At 45.1% G+C, this 23892-nt stretch overlaps 1 protein-coding gene and 1 pseudogene across 3 annotated transcripts in view; both read right to left on the bottom strand.

Moving 5' to 3' along the window:
- Positions 1–23892, bottom strand: part of ADCY9 (adenylate cyclase 9) — a 121036-nt gene that overhangs the window by 89878 nt on the left and 7266 nt on the right. The window contains exons 1-2 of one of the 3 annotated variants that reach the window (XM_032328638.1): positions 22324–22932; positions 20311–22046 (exon numbers count right to left, since the gene is read on the bottom strand). In XM_032328638.1, coding sequence (XP_032184529.1) covers positions 20311–22003 — 1693 coding nt within the window. In that variant the 5' untranslated portion in view covers positions 22004–22046; positions 22324–22932. Of the gene's footprint in view, positions 1–20310; positions 22303–22323; positions 22933–23892 lie in introns of those variants that run through there. The other 2 variants (XM_032328640.1, XM_032328639.1) reach the window with 2 other exon arrangements.
- Positions 17953–18107, bottom strand: LOC116581542 (annotated as a pseudogene).

Below are 23892 nucleotides of genomic sequence, written 5' to 3'. Positions count from 1 at the left end.
CTTGTTACACGAGACAATGCATTCCTTCTTTTTTCTTAAGTTACTTTTAGTTAGGTCTTCATTAACTCTTACACTATTAATTTGAAACCATCTTGGCTTTATTTGTAAGCATTTTTACATAAGTTCACATTTCTAATAAAACAGGGAGTTTTCTGTCTTATGGTAAAGTTTTGTTTCATACACTTGTTCTGTAACAACTCACCTGCTTTAAGGAAAGCACAAGGTAAGAGCTCTGACAGAGCTTTCACAGTTCAGGGAAGGCACTCAATCTGATGGACATAAGTACTCCAGTCCCTGGTAAGATGTACTCGCTATGATTTCCCCTTGCTAAATAAAATACCACGTACTTTAAGATCCTTTGCTCAAATACTACACCCGTTAGGCAGCCTTGTTGCTATTAATCAGGCCCTCCCATGTATCTCAGAGGAAATGCCCCAGGCAGTAGACATGAACATTCTAGCCACTGGAAAAGCACAGCATCTCCCCCCAAATAAACTAACACACTGATACCTAGTTTATAGTCAGTCCCACGATTAGCGCAAATCAGTCCTCCGAAATGTGTACAACTCTGAATACTGAGCTATAACTCACATCCCGTTCAGTTCATCCATTTATACCATATGGTTCAGTGATTGCTCAGGACATTCAGAGATGAGCTGTACAATCATCACCACAGTCACTTTCAGAGCATTTTTATCACCTCAAAAGAAACCCTGGGCCCAGTAGCACTCACTCTCCAGGTCCCTCAAACCCTCCAGCCCTAGACAACCTCTAATTTCCTTTCTGTTGCTATGAATTTACCTGCTCTGGACACTTTAAACAGAATCATTACATGTGTGGCCTTTTGTGTCCGGCTTCTTTCACTTCAGTTTTCAAGGTTCACTCGGGTTGGAGCATGAATCAGTACTTCCTTCCTTTTTAAGGCTGAACAATATTCCACTGTACAGACAGACCACATTTTGTTTATCTGTTCAGCACTGGATGGACATTTGGGTTGTTTCCACTGTTGGGCTATTATGAGAGATGCTGCTGTGAACACTGTTGCACAGTTTATGCAGGGACCCCTGTCTTCCACTCTCTCAGACATGCACCTGGGAGTGAAGCTGCTGGGTCACTCGGAAACGTTGTGTTTAATGTTTTAAGAAGCCGCCATGCTTTTTCCGACAGCCTACTGGCACTCCACTCTCCATTTCCACCAGCTTGACAGGGATAGCTGGGAGATTTCTGAGACAAGGACTATAGATTGCTTGTCCTCACATCCTCCATCTCCAGTAGCTACTCAAAAACCTTGTTCAATGAATATATGCTAGCAAATGTGGCTAAAAGAGAAAGCCAGGGGCACCTGAGTGGCTCAGTTGGTTAAGCGCCTGTCTTCAGCTCAGGGATGGTCCTGGGATCGAGTCAGCTTCTCCCTCTGTCCCTCCCCTCCCCATGCTCCTCTCATGCTCACTCTCACTCTCTCTCTCAAATGAATAAATAAAATCTTTTTAAAAAAGACAGAGAAAGAAACCCAACAGCAGAGTCACAGGGCACTTTTCAAGGGCCAGTTTCCTCTCTAATGGGCTCCTGATATACACACTGTGCTCCTTTTTCCTCTGGAGAAGCTACCCCAACTTAACCAGAAGAGTTTTATGTGCCTACCGACACACTTGAATAACATCCTAATGAAAGGCAAAGGGCACCTGCTGGGACTCCACTGGCCTGAGGACTGCCTAACAGTTTTGAGGAATCACCCACTGGTGGCAACCATAATCCAGCTGTCCGATGGGACACGCCAAACTGCCCCAGGAGGGAAACATTTCAGGTGGACCAATAAACACAATGGGGGAGCACACCACTCCCTGGAGGGGAGGGCTGACGTTGGCTCTAAAACAGGCCCCTTGGCACCCATGAACATTTCCCACCCGCCCCACCTCCTCAGCAAACAGCAGGATGGAGCCTAGATGACCTCCAACTCAGCCCTCTAGCCACAGAAGGACCCTGCCTTCCCTTTGCCCTAAAGGAGGAATACTGTTTTTCTGAGGAGAAACTCAACTTTTCTCCTCTTCTACCCTAAAAAGTACTGACACTTGGTAACACTGACAAGTTTACATACTCTTTCTTGTTTTAACTACATAAAAACAAATAAAAATGAACTATGAACTGATGACCATGTTTGGGAGTTGAGCTCTTTCAGTGGCCAATGTTTTTTTAGAAGAATGTTCTATATTAAGGCCACATTGTGGGAACACTGCTGGCTGTGGACAGTATCCCACATCCCCGCGTTCTAAGGATAGCTAACAAGCAGAGTGTGTCCCAGACGGGCACAAGAGGCCCATGGGCTCACTCGACCCCACAGAAACAGGAGGGGAAGACTAATTTTACCACGCTGTATTTACAGAGTTTGAAATTCATTTGAACAAGAAAGTTCCTAGAGTTGTTTTGGGTAGGTTATTTTGTTTTTGTATTTGTTTTGGTTTTTTGTTTTTATTTTTTTGGTCAATATTTAAATAGTACCATTTTTTTGAAAGCTTGCCCTAGATACCAACTGTTTATCTAACACACAATTCCCAAGTTGCCAAATCCAATGCCAGCCTGAAGGGGACAGCCAAAATCCATAGGTTTATCAGTAAGAAAAAGTCTCTAAGCATGTTATATCTACATTCTAATTTTATCTTAACCACAACACCACTGCAAGTTACAGTGAACAACGTCATTATTTCAATCGAGATACATAATTCATAGCATTACCTATTACCAGCTTGACTCTCAACTTGGAAGATGTTTTTGAAAATATCCGAGGGCTAAATGTGGCTTTTTACAGGGTTCTTCTTATAAGTTTTGAGTTTCTCATTTTAAAAAGTGGTAGAGCTTTATCAAAAAGACAAACATACAGTTACCATAAGGCCCAGCTCTTCCACTCCTAGGCATATACCAAAGAGAATTAAAAACACGTACTTGGTGGACACCTGGGTGGCTCAGATGGTTGGACGACTGCTTTCGGCTCAGGTCATGATCCCAGAGTCCCAGGATCGAGTCCCGCATTGGGCTCCCAGCTCCACAGGGAGTCTGCTTCTCCCTCTGACCTTCTCCTCGCTCATGCTCTCTCTCACTGCCACTCTCTCAAATAAATAAATAAAATCTTTAAAAAAAAAAAAAACAAACACGTACTCGGGGGGAAAAAAAAACCATGTAAACGACTGTTCAGAGCAGAACTATTCACAACAGTCGAAAGGTGATAACAGTCCAAATGTCTGTCACTGGATGAATGCATAAACAAAATGTGGTCTATCCATGTAATGGAATGTTTTTCAGCTACAAAAGAGAAGGAAGTCCCAGTACACACGGCTATGTGGATACAACCTGAAAACATGATGCTAAGTAAAAGAGGCCAGACACACTGTATAATTCATTCATATGAAGTATCAAGCAGAGGAAAATGCATAGAGACAGACAGGAGACTTGTGGTTCTCAGGTGCTGGGAGGATAGAGGTATGGGGAGTGACTGCTAATGGACACAGGGTCTTCTTTCTGGGGTGATGAAAATGTTTTAGAATCAGAGTTGATGGCTGTGCAACACTGTGAATTTACTAAATGTCACTGAATTATTAATTTTACGTTATATAAATTTCATGCCAATTTAAAAGAAGTTAACAGAGTATCAGGAAACTGCAGGATAACAGCAAGGGTGGGAGCAGGAGGGAAGTGGCAGAATATGAGGTTTCAGAAAGTCCTAGATATGGCACAAGAAGCCCACCTGTGGGCCAGAGTCAAAGAAAGTTTATGGAGGTAGTTGGTACAGCACCACCAGGCCTGCAGTTTAGACGGAGAGGCAAGGTAGGTTTTGATAAATCCTGAGTCCCCCATCCGAGGATTTTTCAGACAATCTTAACAAAGACTAACATAAGAAATGTCTCCTCCTACCCCTCAGAGTCCAGGCACTGGACAAGGAGCTCATGCTTCCCTGTGGAGAAGCCTGAACTAAATATCTAATGTGAATATACATTTTTCTTTATGTATAGAAGGTGGGAAGAGGAAATTCAAGCAGCGTATTCATGGTCTTGAATCAGCCATAATATTAACTCACAACTACTCCGAGAGTTGAATGAATGTACCTTTCGCCCACCAGATATAAAGTCACTCGTATCCTTGACGCTGTTCTCATCCAGCTTTATCGTCCTGTGCAGCCCCACCACTCACAGGACACTGTGTATGGTTTCTGGTCTGTTTTTATGTTCTCCCTTACTGGGATCACGCTGTGTTGCACACACATGGCCTGGGGGAGGCAAAGCTCAGGGCTCCGTGAGGCACACAGGAACGGCAGGTGAATGCCAAAGATGAGTTCTCTCTGACTGTGAGCGAAGCCTGCAGCTGACGTCTTCCATCTTCCCGGAGACACAATGGGGCCAAGAGCTTCCTGCCCCTAGGCTTGAGGTTTCCGAATTGCCCGGCTCATGCTCCCACTGTGTCCCCGGATTCTCATAGCTGCTTATGGGATAACGTCTACTACAGGGGTTTCAATGCTGATGAAAACAGGTTTGGGAGGGGGGAATAGGGCGAAAACCATGTGCGAGGTGCTGTTACGTGCATGATCTCATTTAATCCCTACCAAAACCCTTCAAGTTAGGCGATCTGCTCTCCTGGAGAGAAAACCAATAAGCAAACTGCCATTTATTCAGTAATCACACATTAATTACTTTAAAAATTAAGAGCTAAGAATCCATACTCCTAAGAATCGAATGTACTTTAAATTTTTTTTTTTTAAATATTTTTATTTATTTGACAGAGAGAGATCACAAGTAAGCAGAGAGGCAGGCAGAGAGAGAGAGAGGAGGAAGCAGGCTCCCCGCTGAGCAGAGAGCCCGACGCGGGACTCGATCCCAGGACCCTGGGATCATGACCTGAGCCGAAGGCAGAGGCTTTAACCCCCTGAGCCACCCAGGGGCCCCTCTTTTTTTTTTTTTTAAACATGAGGCTTGAATTCACAACTATGAGCTGAGATCCAGAGCCGGATGCTTAGCTGACTGAGCCACCCAGGCAACCCAAATCTACTTTAATTTTTTAATCTAAAAGAAGAGCCTGACCAAACTGGTGGGCCGAGGTGTTAGCAACCTTGGCAGGCATGCCCATGTAACCTGTGGAGTGGGGGACAGAGCATCCACTAGACAGTCTGGCACCCAGCCGGCCCCTTCAGGAAGAACAAACCTCCCCCAAATAAGCAAAAACAACTAACTAGCATTGCTGAATGCCAAACTACTAAATTTCTGGGATGAAAGTCCACATCTTCAGTTTAAGCCAAAGAACAAGAAATATGGCCTATTCTGCCTTGGCAGGTTTATCAGAGAACACACAAAAATCTCTATACAGTCATTCTTACCAGAGGCTTCTTGGGAAAGTCTACAAAGTACTTTCCCAAAATTCTGGTAAATTTCAACATCAGTACTTCCCTACTTAACATTCACATTTTAGCTTTGTAATATAACTAGTTATAGAGTTAACTGTTAATTAATTCTAACTAATTCATCATCCAATCTGCTATTCCCATTTTCTATTTCCACATAGTCAAAAGAAATCTACTTTGGTCTTGTAGAAAACATGCTCTGTTTATGAAGACACAAATTTGATTCAAATTTCCCTTTCTCCTTCCCTTTAAGAAATAGGCTAAAAATAACTGTCATAACATCTTACTCATCCTGAACTCAGCACCTAGCAACTTACTCAGAATATAGCTGACAACCAAAAAATTACAAGGAGGCCTAATTCTTAATCCTTTTAATCAAAATTTATCTGTGGAGTTAATAAGCTTGGTTATTTGGGTTTCTTTATGGAATAAAGTAAAAAACAGAAGCAAAGTTTTTACATGAAAGAACATACCAATAGCCATATAAACTGATAGCAAGAGATAAAGGAGAAAAATTATTTCAAAATGTAAGAACTGGAAAAATGGAGCAAACTCAGTTTACCTAAAGTAAAGCAAAAACTGCTGTTCTTAGAGGGAAACTGCTATATCAGTAAAAGCTGAATAACAGGTAATAAAAATAACTGAGTCACTGAGAAAATTAATTCATTTGACATATTTCATTTTTATGAATGTACATTTCAGAAATATAAAACCAAGGGGCGCCTGGGTGTCTCAGTGGGTTAAAGCCTCTGCCTTCAGCTCAGGTCATGATTCCAAGGTCCTAGGTTGAGTCCCGCATCGCATCGGGCTCTCTGCTCAGCAGGGAGCCTGCTTCCTCCTCTTTCTCTGCCTGCCTCTCTGCCTACTTGTGATTTCTCTCTCTGTCAAATGAATAAATAAAATCTTTAAAAAAAAAAAGAAAAGAAATATAAAACCAAACATTTAATCAGGTTAAAAGAGGAAACTCTCTCCTTGAATAAAGGGGAAAATCCTCAGCTCTTAGGAAATCCAGAAAGGCTTACGTTAATTGATATTTATATTTAACAACATACTAAATGAGGCTGGTTTCATATTCAACCATATGTTTCCCCTACAGCTGTCTTTTAGAGATCTGGATAGGAGAAAAGAAAAGGATCAGAGAATTTAACATTTAATCAACCTGGATCAAGCTTAGAAAAGAGGATAGGTGTTTAAAAAAAAACTGATTACATAAAACATTTATATTAAAGTACAATTCAGTATCAAATTTCATTTAATTTTGCCTTTTGGGGAAAACTTGTAAACATCGGTGAAAAAAAAGTGGCTAAATTTTAATCAAGGAATATTGTTGTTATTATTTTTTAAACTTTATTTTTTTTAAAGATTTTATTTATTTGACAGAGAGAGAAATCACAAGTAGGCAGAGAAGCAGGCGGAAGGGGAAGCAGGCTCCCTGCTGAGCAGAGACCCCCCCACCCCCCCAACCCCCGATGCAGGGCTCAATCCCAGAGCCCTGGGATCATGACCTGAGCCGAAGGCAAAGGCTTTAACTCACTGAGCCACCCAGGTGCCCCTAATCAAGGAACATTATTAAATAATAAGGGTTTTTTTTTTAATCCTTTCAACTTACTTTCAAACAATCAGCTTGACTGTCGATTTCAAAAAAGAAGAACTTTCCATCCAATGACAAATGGACAAATAAAGTATAGTCAATCCATACAATAGAATATTATAGGACCATAAAAAGGGAATGAGGCCCTGACTACAAGGTGAAAGAACCCAGAAAACAGCATGTTGAGTGAAAGAAGCCAGACCCAAAAGGTGGCATACTTTAGGGCACCATTCTTCACCATTCTTATGAAACGGACAGAACAGACCAATCTATAGAGACAGAAAGTAGATTAGTGGTTGCCAGGGACTGGAGGTTTTAGTGGGAATGGGGAAAAACTGCTAATGAGTATAGGATTTCTTTTTAAAGTGATTAAAAAGGTTTTAAAATTCCTCATATTAATGGCCGCACAGATCTGTGACTATACTAAGAATCACCAAATTACATGCTTTAAATGAATGAATTATATGATATGCAAATTATATCTCCAAAAAAGCCCTTATTAAAAGAAAGAATGAAAGAAAGAAAAAGAAAAGAAGAAAAGGAAAGGAAAAGAAAAGAAAAATGGAAAATCATCCAGTCTGAGAAACTTGGTCACATTCCCCATTCGGGAAAGTTCCATACACCATAGCAATGCTGCTGAAAGAAACAGAAACCTTAGTGCAAACTGGAATACCTCCAGGGGAGTATATGGAATTGGAAATTTAATAGCAACTAAATAAAGTAACATCATGACTGCAGCCATGAAACCAAACATTTCCATGTGAACAGTCAGATGGCAGAGAGACAAAGTCGGTATCTGAGAATCATCAACTCTGAAAGTGTTCAGAATCACGGTTTTCTTTCAGGAGCCAGAAAGAACACAGAGTTAATGAAATTATTCCAGCTGAGAAATTCACTGTGAAATGTGTGTCAGAGACAAAAAAAGAAAAAAATGTTGTCTGTATGGTGGTTGTAAGAGTTTTGACCTTCTGCAGTTACTTACAGACTGAGTCAGTCACTTCAGTCCTGGAAACATGTGACTCCAAACAGGCTGTGAATAACACTTTCTCTCAGGGAAGCTACAGTTTCACAAGGTGGGTCTTTGTTGGGGTGAAATTCTCTCTCAGGTCAGATGACACATGTAGCCAATGACAACACTGTCTTTGAGTACAAAGTAGAGTGTTTTTCCTTTCCCACTTTGTTTCACCAGCCATGGACATCACAGCAAATATTATATTACTCTCCCTGAGCTGCTTTGCTGTTCTTAAGACAGGATAAGAAGACCATTCAAAATCTTTTATAAATCCTTTATAATTAAATCCAAGGGTTTCATTTTATCACAGGTGACCTTTAATTTCTTTTTTTTTTTAATATTTTATTTGTTTATTTGACAGAGAGCTAGAGAGAGAGCACAAGTAAGCAGAGCGGCAGGGAGAGGGGGAGAGAGAGAAGCAGGCTATCTGCTGAGCAGGGAGCCCGATGTGGGGCTCGATCCCAGGACCCTGGAATCACGACCTGAGCCGAAGGCAGCTGCTTAACCAACTGAGCCACCCGGGCGCCCCTGACCTTTAATTTCTAACTGCAAGGTCTAAGGTAGACATTTTCCAGGGACATTAATTTTTGAATTACCAGAGTCACACTAAATATACAGTAAATATATGGGACTCTGGTACACTTGGTAGCCAGTAAGCAGGTCCAGGAACTCACCATCCAGAGCGAGCAAGTCTTTTATTAATGGAATAATCAGTAAGAACATTATTAAATCCAATATTTGCTCTGTTCTGCTAGTGGAAAAACTTGCCAAAACAGTGAAATTAATTGTACTGGCAACTAACCTTAGAATCTCCAAAATAATGTGCAAACAGGAATTAAAGCATATTTTTAAAAATGTAATCACTTCACATTTTCTCCAAGCCATTTCAAGAGTGTTCCTCAAACTTTCAAAATCAAGCAGTGTTCCTCTAATGATACTCTGCTTTATATAACAAATGTGATCCAAAAAAACATGTAAATTATACTCCTGTAACTCAGTCTTACTCATTTATAAGAATCCTCTGTAGAAAGTGAAGAATGCCACACCTGCCCCACAACTTAGCAGTTCTGTAAATCTGACTTTCCATATTCTAGATCTGCCTAAATGAGGGCCCACAGTTTAAAGAAACAGATGAAGAAAAAACTACTTCTTCATATTAAGAATGTATACTGGGGTGCCTGGGTGGTTCAGTGGGTTAAGCCTCTCTGCCTTCAGCTCAGGCCATGATCTCAGGGTCCTGGGATGGAGCCCCACATCGGGCTCTCTGTTCAGCGGGGAGCCTGCTTGCCCCTCTCTCTCTGCCTGCCTCTATGCCTACTTGTGATCTCTCTCCCTGTGTCAAATAAATAAATAAAATCTTAAAAAAAAAGAATGTATACCATTTTCCAGTCATGTGAGACACTCGGCTGCTCTTACAAGAGAATGGTGGGTCTAGTTCAAACTTTATGCTTTACAAATAAGAGGAAATGGAGAGCCAGAAAGTGTTTCACTAGTTAGTGGAGAAAACATCTTAAGATAAAAAGCTAATTCTCCCCAATTTTAGACAGCTCATTCACAAAACAAAAATTAATATTAATAACCATAAGTAGCATTTTCTCAGGGGGAAAAGAACTCATGCATGAAGTCACAGAATACAATGCAATCCACACTTGGAATATTAACACTTAGCAGAGTAAAACTCACTGAACCAATGTGCAGTAGACGCTTTTACTTAAAATGTCAAAGCCTTAATGGTTTATTGTATTTTAATATCCCATATAAAAGAAAATAAATCACATGCATATGGGTTTTCTTCCTCTCTACAAACTAAATGGCAAAAAGCTGAAGTTAATATTTCCCAAACAATTCAAACATGAATATAAATAATTCAAAAGCTGCTTTCAGTAGCACATTTTTCTGTGGAAGGAAAAAAATGAATTTAATAGCATTACATAAAAATCCTGGAAATTATGCACAAAGACTATCCTGGAGCTTTGCCAAAAAAAGGATATGCTGGTTTTTCATGTGCAGAAATGATAATCAAATAAGAATTATAAGGAGCTACAGTATTATTAAAGATAAATACACTTCTTGAAATCTCCATTTTAAAAAGCTTAAAAGTGATTGCCTAAACTAAGCTATTCAAGCCCACATTTCCTGGGCCCAAAATAAACACTTGGGTTTCGGTGACCTGAGTTCCTGCCCTACAGCCCACCCCCCCCACCCCACCACCCGGCGGGCCTTCACTGGCAGCGTCCCCTCGTCCTGAGGCTGCCCACTCTCCCGCACCAATGCCCTAGGTCACATTCTCAGGCATTGTGCCTTGGCTGCTCTCTCTCTGCCTGCTTCCCTAGGTCCTTGCAAGACCCTACCTACAACCTCTTTTTAACAAACCACTCAACCATTCCTTATAAACCAGTCATTGACTTCCAGTAGGCCTCCTAGTTTGTTCTGTGTAAATGACTAGTGTGTGGTTTCTAGCACAACAGAGCATCCACATGCAGAGTGTAAGTAATTAGAATATTCATTCATTCATTCATTCATTCATTCACTAAGACAAATATTATTGAGCATCTACTATTTGCCAAGCTATGTTCCCAGCGCTAGGAATACAGCAGAAAATAAAACATGGTAAAATCCCTGCTCTCAAGACACATTCTAGTGGGATAAAGAAAGACCATAAACAAAAATAAGTAAGTCAGAGGCGCCTGTATGGCTCAGTGGGTTAAAGCCTCTGCTTTCGGCTCAGGTCATGATCCCAGGTCCTGGGATAGAGCCCCGTATCAGGCTCTCTGCTTGGCAGGGAGCCTGCTCCCCTTCCTCTCTCTCTGCCTGCCTCTCTGCCTACTTGTGATTTCTGTCTGTCAAATAAATAAATAAATAATCTTTAAAAACAAAAAAAAAAGTCTGTCAAATACACATTATGCAAGATGGAAAGGGGAGTGGCAGGGCAGTAATTCCAGGAAGTACTATTCAGAATAAAGTTCCCATGAAGGGAATTCCTGGAGTTGGGCTTTCTGGAACCTTCCACAGCTGGTGCTGGGGGATTGGGCTTGCTGGGCTGGGGGCACTCTTCAGTTTGCAAACAGTCTACATTTTGGTTTAAGATTCTTTTCATTTTACATTTCTTTGTCTCCATTTATCCACATGCACAGGCACCTGTGCCTGGACAGGCATTAGCAGGAGGGTAGAGTACAAAGAAATATTGCATTACTCTGTACTTCTCAATTGTAAGAATGCAAATTAAAGCTTCCAAAGAACCTGAAGTAGCACGAACTGTTTCTTCTGCAGCGCCATTTCTTCAAATAAATATGCATATACTATTAATTTTCTTTTCAAAAAAGGAGAGGGAAAAACTTTGGTTCAGTCTTGGAATAAACCTATCAGACAAACAGAAGTAATGAGATTTTAATTAACGATTATTTCTCTACTCCTTAAAAATATCACTAAATGCATAAGAAAGCTATTAAAGACTCTGGGGTTGTATGAAAAATACTTAGGGGCAAACTAAGGGGGCTCCCATGGGCCCGAGATGGCACAATTTGAGCATCAAAAGTTGTGATCTCTGTAATAGAGTGACATATATCAAATAAGCTAAAATCTAAAAATATATATAGATTCTTTAAAAAAAAGTCATTGCTCACCTTTGGAAGATGTTAAGAAACCAACTCAGTCTGGAAAACCTATAATGGTGTTGGGGGGCAGCTGAGCGGCTGAGTCGGTTAAGCATCCGACTCTTGATTTCGGTTCAGGTCATGATCTCAGGGTTATAGGATCAAGGAGCCTGTTTACGATTTTCTCTCTCCACCTCCTTCCGTTCCCCAACCACCACCAAAAAACCCAAAACTCTTAAAAAAAAAAAAAAAAGTCCCATAATGGGAAAGCAGCAAGCAAAAAAATACAAACTTCTAAACATACACATAGACTTCACAACAGCTGGGCTGACAATGTGCATGCAAACACTCTGAGAACTGGAAAGAACCACACAAAGGTATGGTTGTTTTCCTGCTGTTGGTGCTGCTAAGAAAACTGTCCCCACTTTCACTAGCTAATGCATCTAATCTCTATTGAGTGTCGTTGGGTGCCAAGTACTTTTCTATGTACTTAACATCATTTTCTCCTTTAATCCTCACTGCAATTCTACTAAGTGGGCACTAGTGTTTCCTAATACAGCCCCTTTGGGTCTAAATACTGGCTCTACCATTTAGCAGCTCTATCTAGCTGTGTGGCCACCCTGAGTTACTTCATCTCTCTATGCTTCAGTCCCCGTGCCTATAAAATGGAAATGATGTGTCCCTACCTCCCAGCCCCATTTGTAATACAATAAGTAAGTCTAGTGTGTATTTGTTCAGGTGATAATTTGATTAATGTCTACTTCCCATTCTAGGCTGTATATGCTCCAAGAGAGCAGAGGGCTCTTTCTCCAGAACCTAATCCAGGCCTCACAAATAGCAGGAAATCATTTGATATTTATTGAGTAAATAGAGTAGTTTATAGTAGAAAGCAGTAGAGCTGAATAACTGTTCTAGCTCAAACTTCAGCCAGGATCTCCAGAGTCACAACGCTGAAGATTTCCCCATAATTCCTCAATTATCAAGGGCCACATCATCTTAAGTACCCCTAAGCTTTGGGGACCACACGCAGCCCAAAAACAATACTGCCTAAACTCCCCAGGGTGTTCAGTTAAGAAGTTGCCAAACTTGGCAGCTACAGTTTAACCAGGGCTATCAGTCTTTTGTATTTTGGACACTTGCCCTTTTTAATTCGAGAAACTGACACAATCACAGTCCCTGGTGTGGTTTGGGTTTCAGTACCAAGTTATACAAGACTGCACCAAACAAAGTGTGGAAAAAAGAAACATCCTTGCGTACAGTACAAAATGTGACTCAACCAGGCGAAAGAGTTGGTTATTATTAATCAAATAAATCAATTGTGGGAGAGTCACTACCCCAACAAGTGCTTTCCTTCAATCCTCTCACTGGATTCTCCCAATAACCCTCAGACAGAGCTACGGTCACTCCTATAAATTGGAGAGTCCCCACATACTTGCCCAAGGCTCCCCAGTTGAGAAACTGCACAACCAAGAACTGAATGCAAATGCATCAGAAACCAAAATCCATGCTCATCTACGAAACTATACTGCCAAAGGGTAAGCCCAGCAAAAAAAAGTTAAAAAACCAAAGTGGATAGTTTCATTGTGAACCTTAAACACCACCAGCAAAACTTTGGCAGAGGCATAAAGGATTTGTTTGAGAAAAAAATAAAGGTATGAACTAAAGCCGCTTGGTGCCTCCACAACAAATGCACCACGTCCATTGCACGTCTAGTCAGAGTGGTTTCAGATGTGTGAGAGTGTGTGTGTGGGTAGTACGGACAAACCCTCAGATTTCCTAACTTACAGCTGAAGGAAGCAGTTCCCACAGTACTTCCGCAGACCTCCAGGGGTCCCTGAAACCTCTCAGCAGGGTGTCCATCTATAGGGTTAAAACTATTCTCAACATAACACTAGGACACTATTTGCCATTTTCAGTGTCGGCATCAGCACTGATGGTGCAAAAGCAGCTGTGGCTGAACCCACTAGTGATCAAGGTGGTGGCACCAGACCGCTCGAATTGTCAGTGTGTTCTTGACTACCACGCGCTTACAGAAGGAAAAAAAACAAACAGTTTCACCTAAGGAGTCCTTTAATGATGCAGTAAAAATGAATAATTGCGTTAAATCTCAAGCTTGAGTGACTGTGTTAAAATAGAAGACTACCCCCGTAGGGTTGAGAAAAGCACCCTCGCAGTTGTCTGGGTTGCAAGCTGAACCAGCAGCTTGTCGGATGGAAGATCACCTCTGCTCAACCTACAAACTGTGGCCACTCACACTAGCGTATTTGGCAGACTGTTCCTGAAAAATGAACAGAGTCTGTCACTTCAAGGGAAACAACTGACAGTATTTGTTGTCAGTGATAAAATTCAAACTTTCAAAAAAAATGATAAAACTTCTGCGCCTGGGAAGTCGACATCTTCCCGGTATTTAAAGACTTGGCTTTTGTCAACATTTGGAAGATCTACATAACTCAGGAAACCAATATTTTCCAAATGACCGATGCATTATGTTACAAAATCACACCTGGGTAAAGGTTCATTCAAAAACCTTTTAAAAAATAAATAAATAAATAATGTCAATTTTTAACATATAATTATATGTATAAAAATATTATTTTTATTAACATGCAGTGGGTACAATGGATTTATTATTATTTTGAAATGAATTCTAAGGAAAGATTCTCCTAAACATCTCAGTTTGTTTCAATTTCCAGTATGATAAGTATTGATAAGGCACATAAACAAGAACTCTTTAGTTTCTCCAATAATTTTTGGGGGTGTAGAAGGGTCCTGAGACCAAAAAGTTTAAGAACAGAACCACAGGCTGATGGAAAACCTCACTGGTTGGTCACAGCTGTTCCTGATCATCGCAGTCCCAGAATCCCACCCACTCCTGAAACTGTTCCTGTCCCTCACTTCCTTTCTGGTTCTGCTACTGCCACTCCAACCACCAGTCTTTGGGGGGCTTGACCTTCCAGACTATTCTAAGGAAATGAGCCTCTCTCCCAACTTCAGCAGAGCAGGCATTCCAGGCATTTTCTTACAAGTGCAATGCCGCAGATGCGGGGTGGGGGGCGGGGGGCGGTGCGGACAACAAAAACCCGATTAACAAGAGCACATGAGTTTCACGAAGTACAGTTTTGCCAAACCTGACCCAAGGTTGGCCATGTGTCAGTTTGGCTGGTGCAGTCTACCAGGGCATGAGCGAGACTGATGAATGTCACGGCCTCATCCAGCCCTCTTAAGGGAAGACCGCCCCCACCAGCCTGTGATGCGCTCAAGTTATCTCACCACCATCCTGCACTAATGTCTCAGTGTGGACGCTCTAGACCTCATGTGGCAGTGCCCTTGCTGTTTCAAAAACTCTCCCCTCCTCATAAAATTCCCTCCATGGATGCTAGTTCCTGTTGGGGAAATAAAGGTCTCTAGGGGTCTCGTTTGCAAGTACAAATGATGCCAAGAGCTACCAGGAAGAGAGGCCACTCAGCCGCTCCCTTGGGGGTCAGCAGCCGCCTATCACCACCCAGCAAGGGGACCTGCATTCGAGTGATTAATGACCACCGTCTTATAAGACTCCCAATAGAAATACTAATACCAAAATCACCAAGGAAAGAGGAAAATTTAGGCACATGCACACACAAGAGAAAATTCAACATTTTCTTTCAAGGTTATTACTCCATGGCAAAGTACACAGGTGACCATTATTGGAACCAGGCTGGCTATTCCCTGAAATATCTTTACTTATGCTGATTGCTTCTTTTTAATTTTTCCCTTTTTTTGTTAATTCTACCTAAATGATTACCCTCCTTCCTTCTTCATTCCACCTGCCATTCAGCAAACCATATCCTTAACTTTCTTTGCGGAAAGGCAAATTCTGCTCAAAAGCTGGTCCTTGAAATTAACACCTGTGTGCTTTTTGCTGGAAGGCATGTAATTTGGCCTAAAGAAGCCGGAATACATTGTCACCAGGGGCTGCGTGAGCATCCACTCCACAGCTCTTTCTCGTTTCCAATCTCGGTTGTCAGTCAAATTTTCTGCTTCATCTTGCCTCTGCCACTTGCCATCCAAGGCTATGTTTCAACATGCACGAGACAGCCTGCTCCAGGATGCAGGCAAGCAGAGAATCTCTGGGCCTGACTACAGAGGAAGGAATGAGCTGTCAGCTGTAGGCTAGCACTCCAGTGGCAAGAATATCTGCTCAGGTGGGGACAAGCTATTCACGCTGTCCAGTGAAGCAAGGAGACCAACTGAGCAAGCAAACTGCACCTAAAACTGGTACTTGAGTAGGGCTATTAGCTGCCAGCTGGCAGGGAACGAGGGGGCCCAGATTGCCAGTTTGGGACAGCCACTGGCAAGGCTAACATTCAGAGTGCCCCAGCCCACCTTCTGTTTGAGGAAGGGCCCCAGAAGGGGGCCAGATAGGAACTCTCCTAAGTAGCCACCTACTAGCACTTGGAGAAGGTCTTGGTTGCTGTGGCCAGCGGGTGACTATCTGCCCAGTGCACATCAGCAGATCTTTCCCCCCGTTGCTCATGAGCCTGAAAGGTTGGCAATGGCTACCAGACATTCCCTTTATAAAGACATAGTTGTTGCTGTCGATTTGGAATGACTGCGCACCCTGCTGCAGCTTCCTAATATTTCAGAGGAGAAAATAAGACATTTATAGATATCTGCTGACAGTTTCACCTTCTGTCTTTGTGACTCTATCTATAACAGGAGGGAAAAAAGAAAAAAAGAAAAAAAAAAAAAAAAAAAACCAGTTCCAGACAATCCTCCTCACCTTTTTGGCTTGTGGCCCAAGGAAGAGCAGAACAGCTAGTATCCTTTTGGGCCCAGTGGTTTGTCCTAAATGGTATAAAAAGATGCTTCTTCCCATCACTCATATCACACTATTTCTACCTACCTTTAATAATAATTGCCTTTACTTTTTGGATCATTTCCTAAGTCCTAGCCTTGTGCTGAAAATTCTTTCGACCTTCTCCCTCAGTGTCTGACCACCCTACCTAGTTTCACACCAACACACATAGACACATACACACACACACACACACACTCTATATCCTCCTTTTTGCTTTGTTTCTCCTTAAAACTTAATGCAGAAGAAATTTTATATTTCACTAACTTTACTGTCTGACTGCCCTATTAGAACAGAACACCACCGCTGCTCTCCCTTGCAGAGAGGCAGCCCTGCATCGCCACTCAGATTGGTGTCTGAGAACTTTATTTCAGTGCACAATGACATGCCACGAGAGCAGGAATTTTTGTCTGTTTTGTTCACTGCTGTATCCCTAGCACCTAGAACTCTGCCCGGCACAAAATAAATTACTTGTTGAATGAATGAATGAACAAGCCAGGGGCCCCTGGACTGTTTCATATTCTTCAACTCAATTTTGCATTCTCCATTCATGCCACAGAAACTTCAAAGATCTCACTCATTCCTGACTGCAAACTGTCTCCAGTGTCAACTCCAGAAACCTTGAAAGGCCATATCCCATTCAGACAATCGAGCCTCTCACCCCCAAGTTGTCTGCTTAATTCTGGCTCTACTTTTTACCCGGTCCATACTGGTTCTCCTGTCTGCTCCACTCCTCCACTGTCACTGTCAACACCCCAGCTAAGGCTGCCATCACCCCTGCCTGGGATTTACGGAAACAACTCTCTAATCTCCCATCTCATTCCCTGCCAACCTACATTCCCCAGAACTGAAAAAGTAAGCCTTCTAAATTTGCAAATTATATCACCTAAGACTCCTGCCTAAAGCCCATCAGCGGCTCCCCATTATGTCCAGAATCAAACACAAACTCCTTTCTACATGATCCACACCCTTCCTTGCTCTAACGGAGTACTACTTACAGCCCACAGGGACACACAACACTGAGCCTTGGCTCATGCTACATCCACTGTACTGAATTGTTCTTTTATCTACCTGAAGACCCACCACCAGGTCTCAAGATCCACCTCAGTATGTAGCCCCCATACAGGGTTCCTGACTCTTCACACACGCTACCACAGTTAGAACTGTAAGCCTGTTGAGGTCAGGAATTGTCAGCACTCCACGAGTTCATCTACGGCAAGGAGCGCATGTTAAGAACATGCTAAAGATTTCCAATGAGTGAGTGAATGTGCAGGAATAATGGAAGTCCAGCCTTCCACAAACCTTTCCAGATAAGTTACAGAGCAGGAGCTACTTTCCATGCTGCCAGGCTAGTTCTGGAGCGCCCAGCCTACTGGTACTCATATCTACAGAGTCCTCTACTGGGTATTTTTAACCCCATTATCAGAAAAGGGGATGAGAGGTAAAGGCTATGCCCAACATTGTAGAGAGAAAGTATCTCCACAAACCGCAAGATGGGCTAAAAGAAATTGTGGGTTTTTACTTACTTATTTTTTTAAAACAGGGGAGAATGCAAATGCAGTCCCCCACCACCCCCAATTATGAAGTCGAGTTTCCCGCATTTGGGGAAATCGCAAGGGTCAGCACCTCTGGAGTACAACAGATAAGCCTTACCCTGTGAAAACCACCTTCGTGATCATGGTTTTTTGGGTAAGTATGAAAATTTTAAAAACATAACCTTAACCTCGTGTATAAAAAGGGTTCTCTACAAACTGTGCTATCTTCTCAATTTAGTGGATTTGGACAATGACAGAACAGAACTGGGCAGTTTCAAACAGAGGCAGGAAGTTGTATAGACATCCTATATTACTGGAGTCCTGTCCACAAAGGTTTTCAAAATGAGCTGAATAAAGCAAAAATCATAGTCTCAGGGAAACAGTTAAAGGAGGGAATACCATATAAAAATACCACCTTTTTAGTTGAGCCTTCCACCTTTCCCTACCTCCCATCTAGTAAAACTTTCCCCTTCAATATACAGCATACACAAATTTAAAGAAAAAGTTAATTTACCAAATGTACACTATTTGAAGTTAAAAAAAATCAATAGACCCCCTTCTAGCATATTTTTTCACTGTCTTTGAGACACTTGACTTGAAGTTGAAAAATAAAATTACCCATAAATTAACAAGAATGGGTACTGTGGAAGATTCAAAGACTTGGCGCCTTCCAGACCTACTTAACGATTACATCTGTTTTTATTCTTGATATTCAAGAAACACACTGTTCAGACTACCACTTACAGAACTGCTACCCTTGTCATAATGTCATATAGCACAGCTCTCTGGAATCTGTCCCACAACCCCTGAGGACAGAGCCTGCAACACTCAGATCTTAAAGATACCAAAGTGTCAAGCAGGGATTACATCCGCCCCACACGCCACTGGCATCTGTAGACTCTGACGACTCTGAGAGCAAGAGTCACCCTCCTACAGGGAAAGACAATCGCCACAGCAGAACCTCTCAAGGTGTAGTTTCTGACCTCCTCAAAGTATCTTTTAGAGCTCTCTAGACAGAGGGAAGTATCAGTAGTGTTCTACTTACACCTGTAAATTCTTCAACTCATAGCAAAACTAATAAAGAAAAGTCAGGAGAAGGAAAAAGTGCTATGACCAAGTAGAAAGTAAATGACATGGGGAACTCTAATCACAAGCAGAGAAACAAAATACCAGTTGAGCATATAGGATGATGTCAAGCCTGACAATCTATTCAGACCCCCACACTCCACCACTTACTGTCTCTGACTGAGACTATTACTGCTCTCGTCTCTGACTTAAGCTGTTCCTTCCCACGACAAACTCTTTCCTGGAGCTTTTCACTGTGTCATCATGCAACGCATGAGCACCACAAAACACAACAAGCTTTACAAATTTTCACTTTTAAGAATCAATATTATTTTCTCTACATACTTCCAAAATGTTCCCTCCCCAAGCAAGAAGATTTTAGTAAAACACAAGGACTGTTTTTAAAAAGGGGAGTGGGATGGGGGTTAGGAATTTAGAATCCTTACTTTTGGTCCCCCTTACTTAAACATCACTTCCCAGGCCTCGGAAATTTTTGCCCTTTGTGAAAATAAAAAAAAATTAAAAAAAAAAAAAGAACCCCAGTGAAAATATCAAGAACAGCAGTAAGAACTTAAGTCCGAGACAAGAGACCAGATACAAATCCAAGGGGTTGGGGATAGGGGGTCTAAACTCTGATCCGGGTAGATTTGTAAAATGCTGCAGTCTATATGGTAAGAGAAATATCACAATAAAAATGAAAGTTGAAAGCTAAAAATACATTTTTAAAAAAGAGACCTAGAAGGCAGTATGTACTGAGGGTATATAATTCCATTTAATTCTCAAGAGTCCTGCAGGGCTAAAGCAACTTCCTTATTCCAGCAAAGTGAGGCCTCAAGACGAGAAAGGTTTTATTCTTCACAGTTCTGGAAAAAGGCATGGAGAAAAGTTTTGATGGGATTTAGGGGCAACCAAATGAAACAGAAAGACAATCTGTTAAAGTACTTCAAAGTTCTGCCTGCTGACAGGCTCTGACGCCCCCTCAACCCCACTACATTCATCGGACCTGCCCCCAGAATTTCAGAAACAGTAACAGCTGACTGGCAGGATACGCATTTCCAAAGTTCTCCTTCCTCCTAAAGATCTCATCTAGGTCAGCACTGTCACAGTGGGAACAGATCTGTGATATTTGACTCACTAGAGGCAAAGTCTCATCAGCCCTGAGATGCCCCCATGTTGAGGTATCCTGAGACAACTGATCTGCCTCCAGATACTGACACTAGAAAAAGATTGTTTGGTTTTTATTTTCCTCAACACAAACAGGACCGGGGAGGGAGATGACGAGGCAAAGAAACGCACATACCTTTCAACTGGTCAGCAACAACGCTCTGGCCAAGGCGTTCAGTAACTTTCCCATCTTCCATTTCGTACCGATCATCTAGGTATTTTGCTGTGGCCTCGGAAATGTGAACCTTGCCCGCCACTCCCAGCTGCTCCATGAGATTGGCCAAGTTCACATCGTTGGACCACACATCGAATTTGAACCTCCTCATGCCCAAGATGCCGCAGAGGACGGTCCCCGTGTGAACCCCGACACGCATGTTCACCATCTCTTTCTTCTCCTGGCAGAACTGCTCGATCGCTCTGATCATACCCAAGCCCATCTCAATGCAGCAGTAGGCATGGTCGGCCCGGGGCTCTGGACACCCTGCCACACAATAATAGCAGTCTCCCAGGGTACTGATTTTCTCACACTTGGTCTCTTCACACAACCGGTCAAAGCGACCGAACAGATCATTGAGGAGACCCACCAGGGCGTGAGCAGACTTATTGGCACTCATCTTGGTGAAGCCCACAATATCTGCAAATAGAATACTGACTTCTTCGATCTGCTGCATTTTGAAAGGGCGAAATGCTATGGGGGCTTTCTGTATGGAAGACTTTTTCTTCCTGTTCTTGGGGCTGGAGGTGGCGTGCCTTTTGACAGAATTCTCACTCTCCTCATCCCCCTGTTTCATCAGGTCATCAGCTATGATCCTGGGCATCACAGAATGAATCATCCTCTCTTTCAGGGCTTTTTCCACTTCCAGATCCTTTCCATGCATAATTGACTGTCCCACCTTGAGAAAGGTGCTCCTGGATCTCACCTGGGACATGATAAATAGGTGGACCCCGATGGCGTGAATGCAGACATGGAGCAGGGCTCGGCTCAGCAGCTCCCAGTGCGGCGCCCATGCTCCAGGTGGGGGGAAGCAGTCTTTGTCTCGGAAATGATAGCCAAAGGTCTCAAAGAGAACAGAATAGACCACTCCCAAAAACAAGCTCAAGTACAAAGGTAAGTGCATGACGGTGTAGAGCAAAAAGAGCACTTCGATGCACATGGAAAAGCTCCCCACTTGAGATAAGCAAGTGTCTGTGGGCTTCGCTGCGAGGGTACGATTGGAGCTGTCAACACGTCCTGAGAGAGGCGTCAAAACCTGAAACTGGGCGGCCAGGGTCAGGGCGAACACCAGGAGGGTGAGAACCAGAGAGGTCCACACGTAATGCCGGGCATACAGCTTGGTGAAGGTAAACAGAAAAAAGCCCACACACACGACGAGGAAGCACAGAGCTGGGGCTACCATGACCATCAGTTTGGACCGCATGTGGACGCCAAAATAGATGCTCCACAGCAGGCAGGCGAAGCCGATGTAGAAGAGCGCATACCGGAAGCGGCGCTGGGTCTGCGGGAAGCAGCGCTCCATGCAAGCCTCTTCCAGGTTCACCGAGTCAAACTTGGGGTCCCACCACCGGCTGGAGGCCCTCTCGAACAGCTGGGGCAGCTTCTTCTGCCTGCGCAGGCGGCCTCCAGCGCCCACTCTCCGGGGGACGCCCCCGGAGTCCCCAGAGCTGCTACAGCTGGAGGAGATGCTGTACTTGCAGTGCTTGGGGTGGCTGTTGGAGGACAGCTGCTTGGGGTTGATTTTGACCCTCACGCTGTTGCTGTCTCCGCTGGAGTCACAACTCACCTCGGTGCTGTGGTGCGGCAGCAGCTGCTGGTGGGGCGGGGAAGCCATGTTGCCGAGCGCTCCGAACCTTCCGGGCCGGGGGCTCTGGTACCTGTCGGCGAAGACGACCTGAGTTACACGGGCACCGATTCCCACACAGGCGCACGCTCCTGAAGGCCACGAGCTCCACCGGTGCGCTCGGCGGCGGCCGGGGCGGTCCACTTGCGGAGGCACCACACGCTCCCGAAAGCTGCGGCTAACGTCTAAGCCGGGCTTCCGCCGTCCCGCCCCGGGGCCGCCCGCAGCAGTCGGGACGGACCCGGCAATCCCGCGCCGGCGAGGCGGCGGCGCCCCCACGGCCCCCCGCGCCGCCCACCCCGCGCACTCGCCTGCTCCGGCCGCCGCGGCTGCGGAGGCAAGTCCAGCCGAGCCCTCTCACGCCGCCAGCCGCTCTCGCCCGCGCGGCTCTCCCGCCGGCGGCGGCGGGCCCCTCATGCCGCGCGGAGCGGCGCCTCCCCTGCGTCAAAGGCCGGCGGCCCCGCGGGAGGCTGCGGGCCGGCTGTGAGGGGCTGCAGCGAGGCTCCGGCGCCGGCGCGAGTCTGAGAAGCCCGCGACGCCGCGGTCGCCCCCGTCGGCGCGGCGCGTCTAGCGGGGCCTGCTCCCGGCCTCCGGGGCCGGCCCAGCGGGGCGGGGATGCCCAGCGCCCCGGGAGACGCCGGGCGCCGAGCGCAGGGCGCGGCGGGCGCGGGCCCCTCAGCCGGCCGCCCTGCGCTGCGCTGCCGCAGAGCCAGCTCCCGCGACGCCGACCCGGGACGCCCGCCCGCCCACGCCCGGGGCGGCCTCCCGAGCTAGCGACGCCGCCGCGGCCGCGGCCGCCGCCGTGCCTCCCGCTGCCGCTGCCTCATGTCGGAAGAGCCGCCGCCGCCGCCGCCGCCGCCACCATCTCCGGCCCCCTCCCCCTCCCGCTGTCACTGACAGACTCGCGCCCGCGCCGCCCCTCGCCCCGCCGCAGCGCGCACGCGCGGCCCGCGCACGCCGCCGCCGGGCCCCGGGCACGCGCACGGTGCGCGCGCCGGGCCGGCGCGGCTGCAGGGCGGGGGCGGGGCGGGCACGCTGCGGCTCCGCCCTCAGTCCTCCGCCTGCTGCCCCCGGGCGGTGCGGTGCTGGGCGGCCCGCCGCAGGCACTGCAGGACTGCGGGACCTGTGGGGCTGAGGGGACTGCGGAGGCGACGGGGTTCTGCGAGACCCGTTTTCCTCCGGGCTCGGGTCCCCAGACCCGTTCGAGGAAAACGAGTGGCTCCTGCTAGTTAAGGAGCAGCCGGGATGCGACGTTTAGGAAACGAAAACGTTCTCCTCTCCGTCAGCACACCTTTTCTTAATACATGCAAGTTTGCAACTATGGTGCATGTGCCCAAAGAGAGGCACCCCTTCCTCTCTAAGCAATGAGTGCGTGCCCCGGGGGCACAAGCCCTTCCCTGAGCGTGGTCTTCCCAGTCACCGCAGTCCAAGCCGCAGCCTCTGGTGCCTGGGCCCCCCCACAGGCTCTTCCAGCCGCAGACTTGCCTTTCCCGTGCCTGGATCATCGGCCACAATTGCCTTCACCTTTCCACAAATGAACCTTTCACAGGAGTCTGCTCTCCATAGAGTAGTCCCACGGGAGCCTCCCTGAGCGTTGTCTGCAACCTGTCAATACAGTCCCAGACTCCCTTGTGCACCAATCCCGGCCCTTTCCTGCATACTTAGTACCTCCTGCCAGTCATAAGGGTCTCCTCCTTCCTCCCTTCACTTTCCAGGCCCAGCCACGGGGCCCATGCCAGGTTTCACAGGTGATTTAGAAAATAAAATAAAATGTGGACTCTCCCCATAATGGAATACTATTTGGCCATAAAAAGGAATGAAGTACTGATCCACGAAGGAACCAGAAAGATGAAACCTGAAAACATGATACTAAGTGAAAA

Source organism: Mustela erminea, chromosome 20, assembly GCF_009829155.1.
Source record: "Mustela erminea isolate mMusErm1 chromosome 20, mMusErm1.Pri, whole genome shotgun sequence".
NCBI classification, from domain to species: domain Eukaryota; kingdom Metazoa; phylum Chordata; class Mammalia; order Carnivora; family Mustelidae; genus Mustela; species Mustela erminea.
Note: the sequence above shows the minus strand (reverse complement) of the source record. Positions and strands in the feature narration are given on the sequence as shown.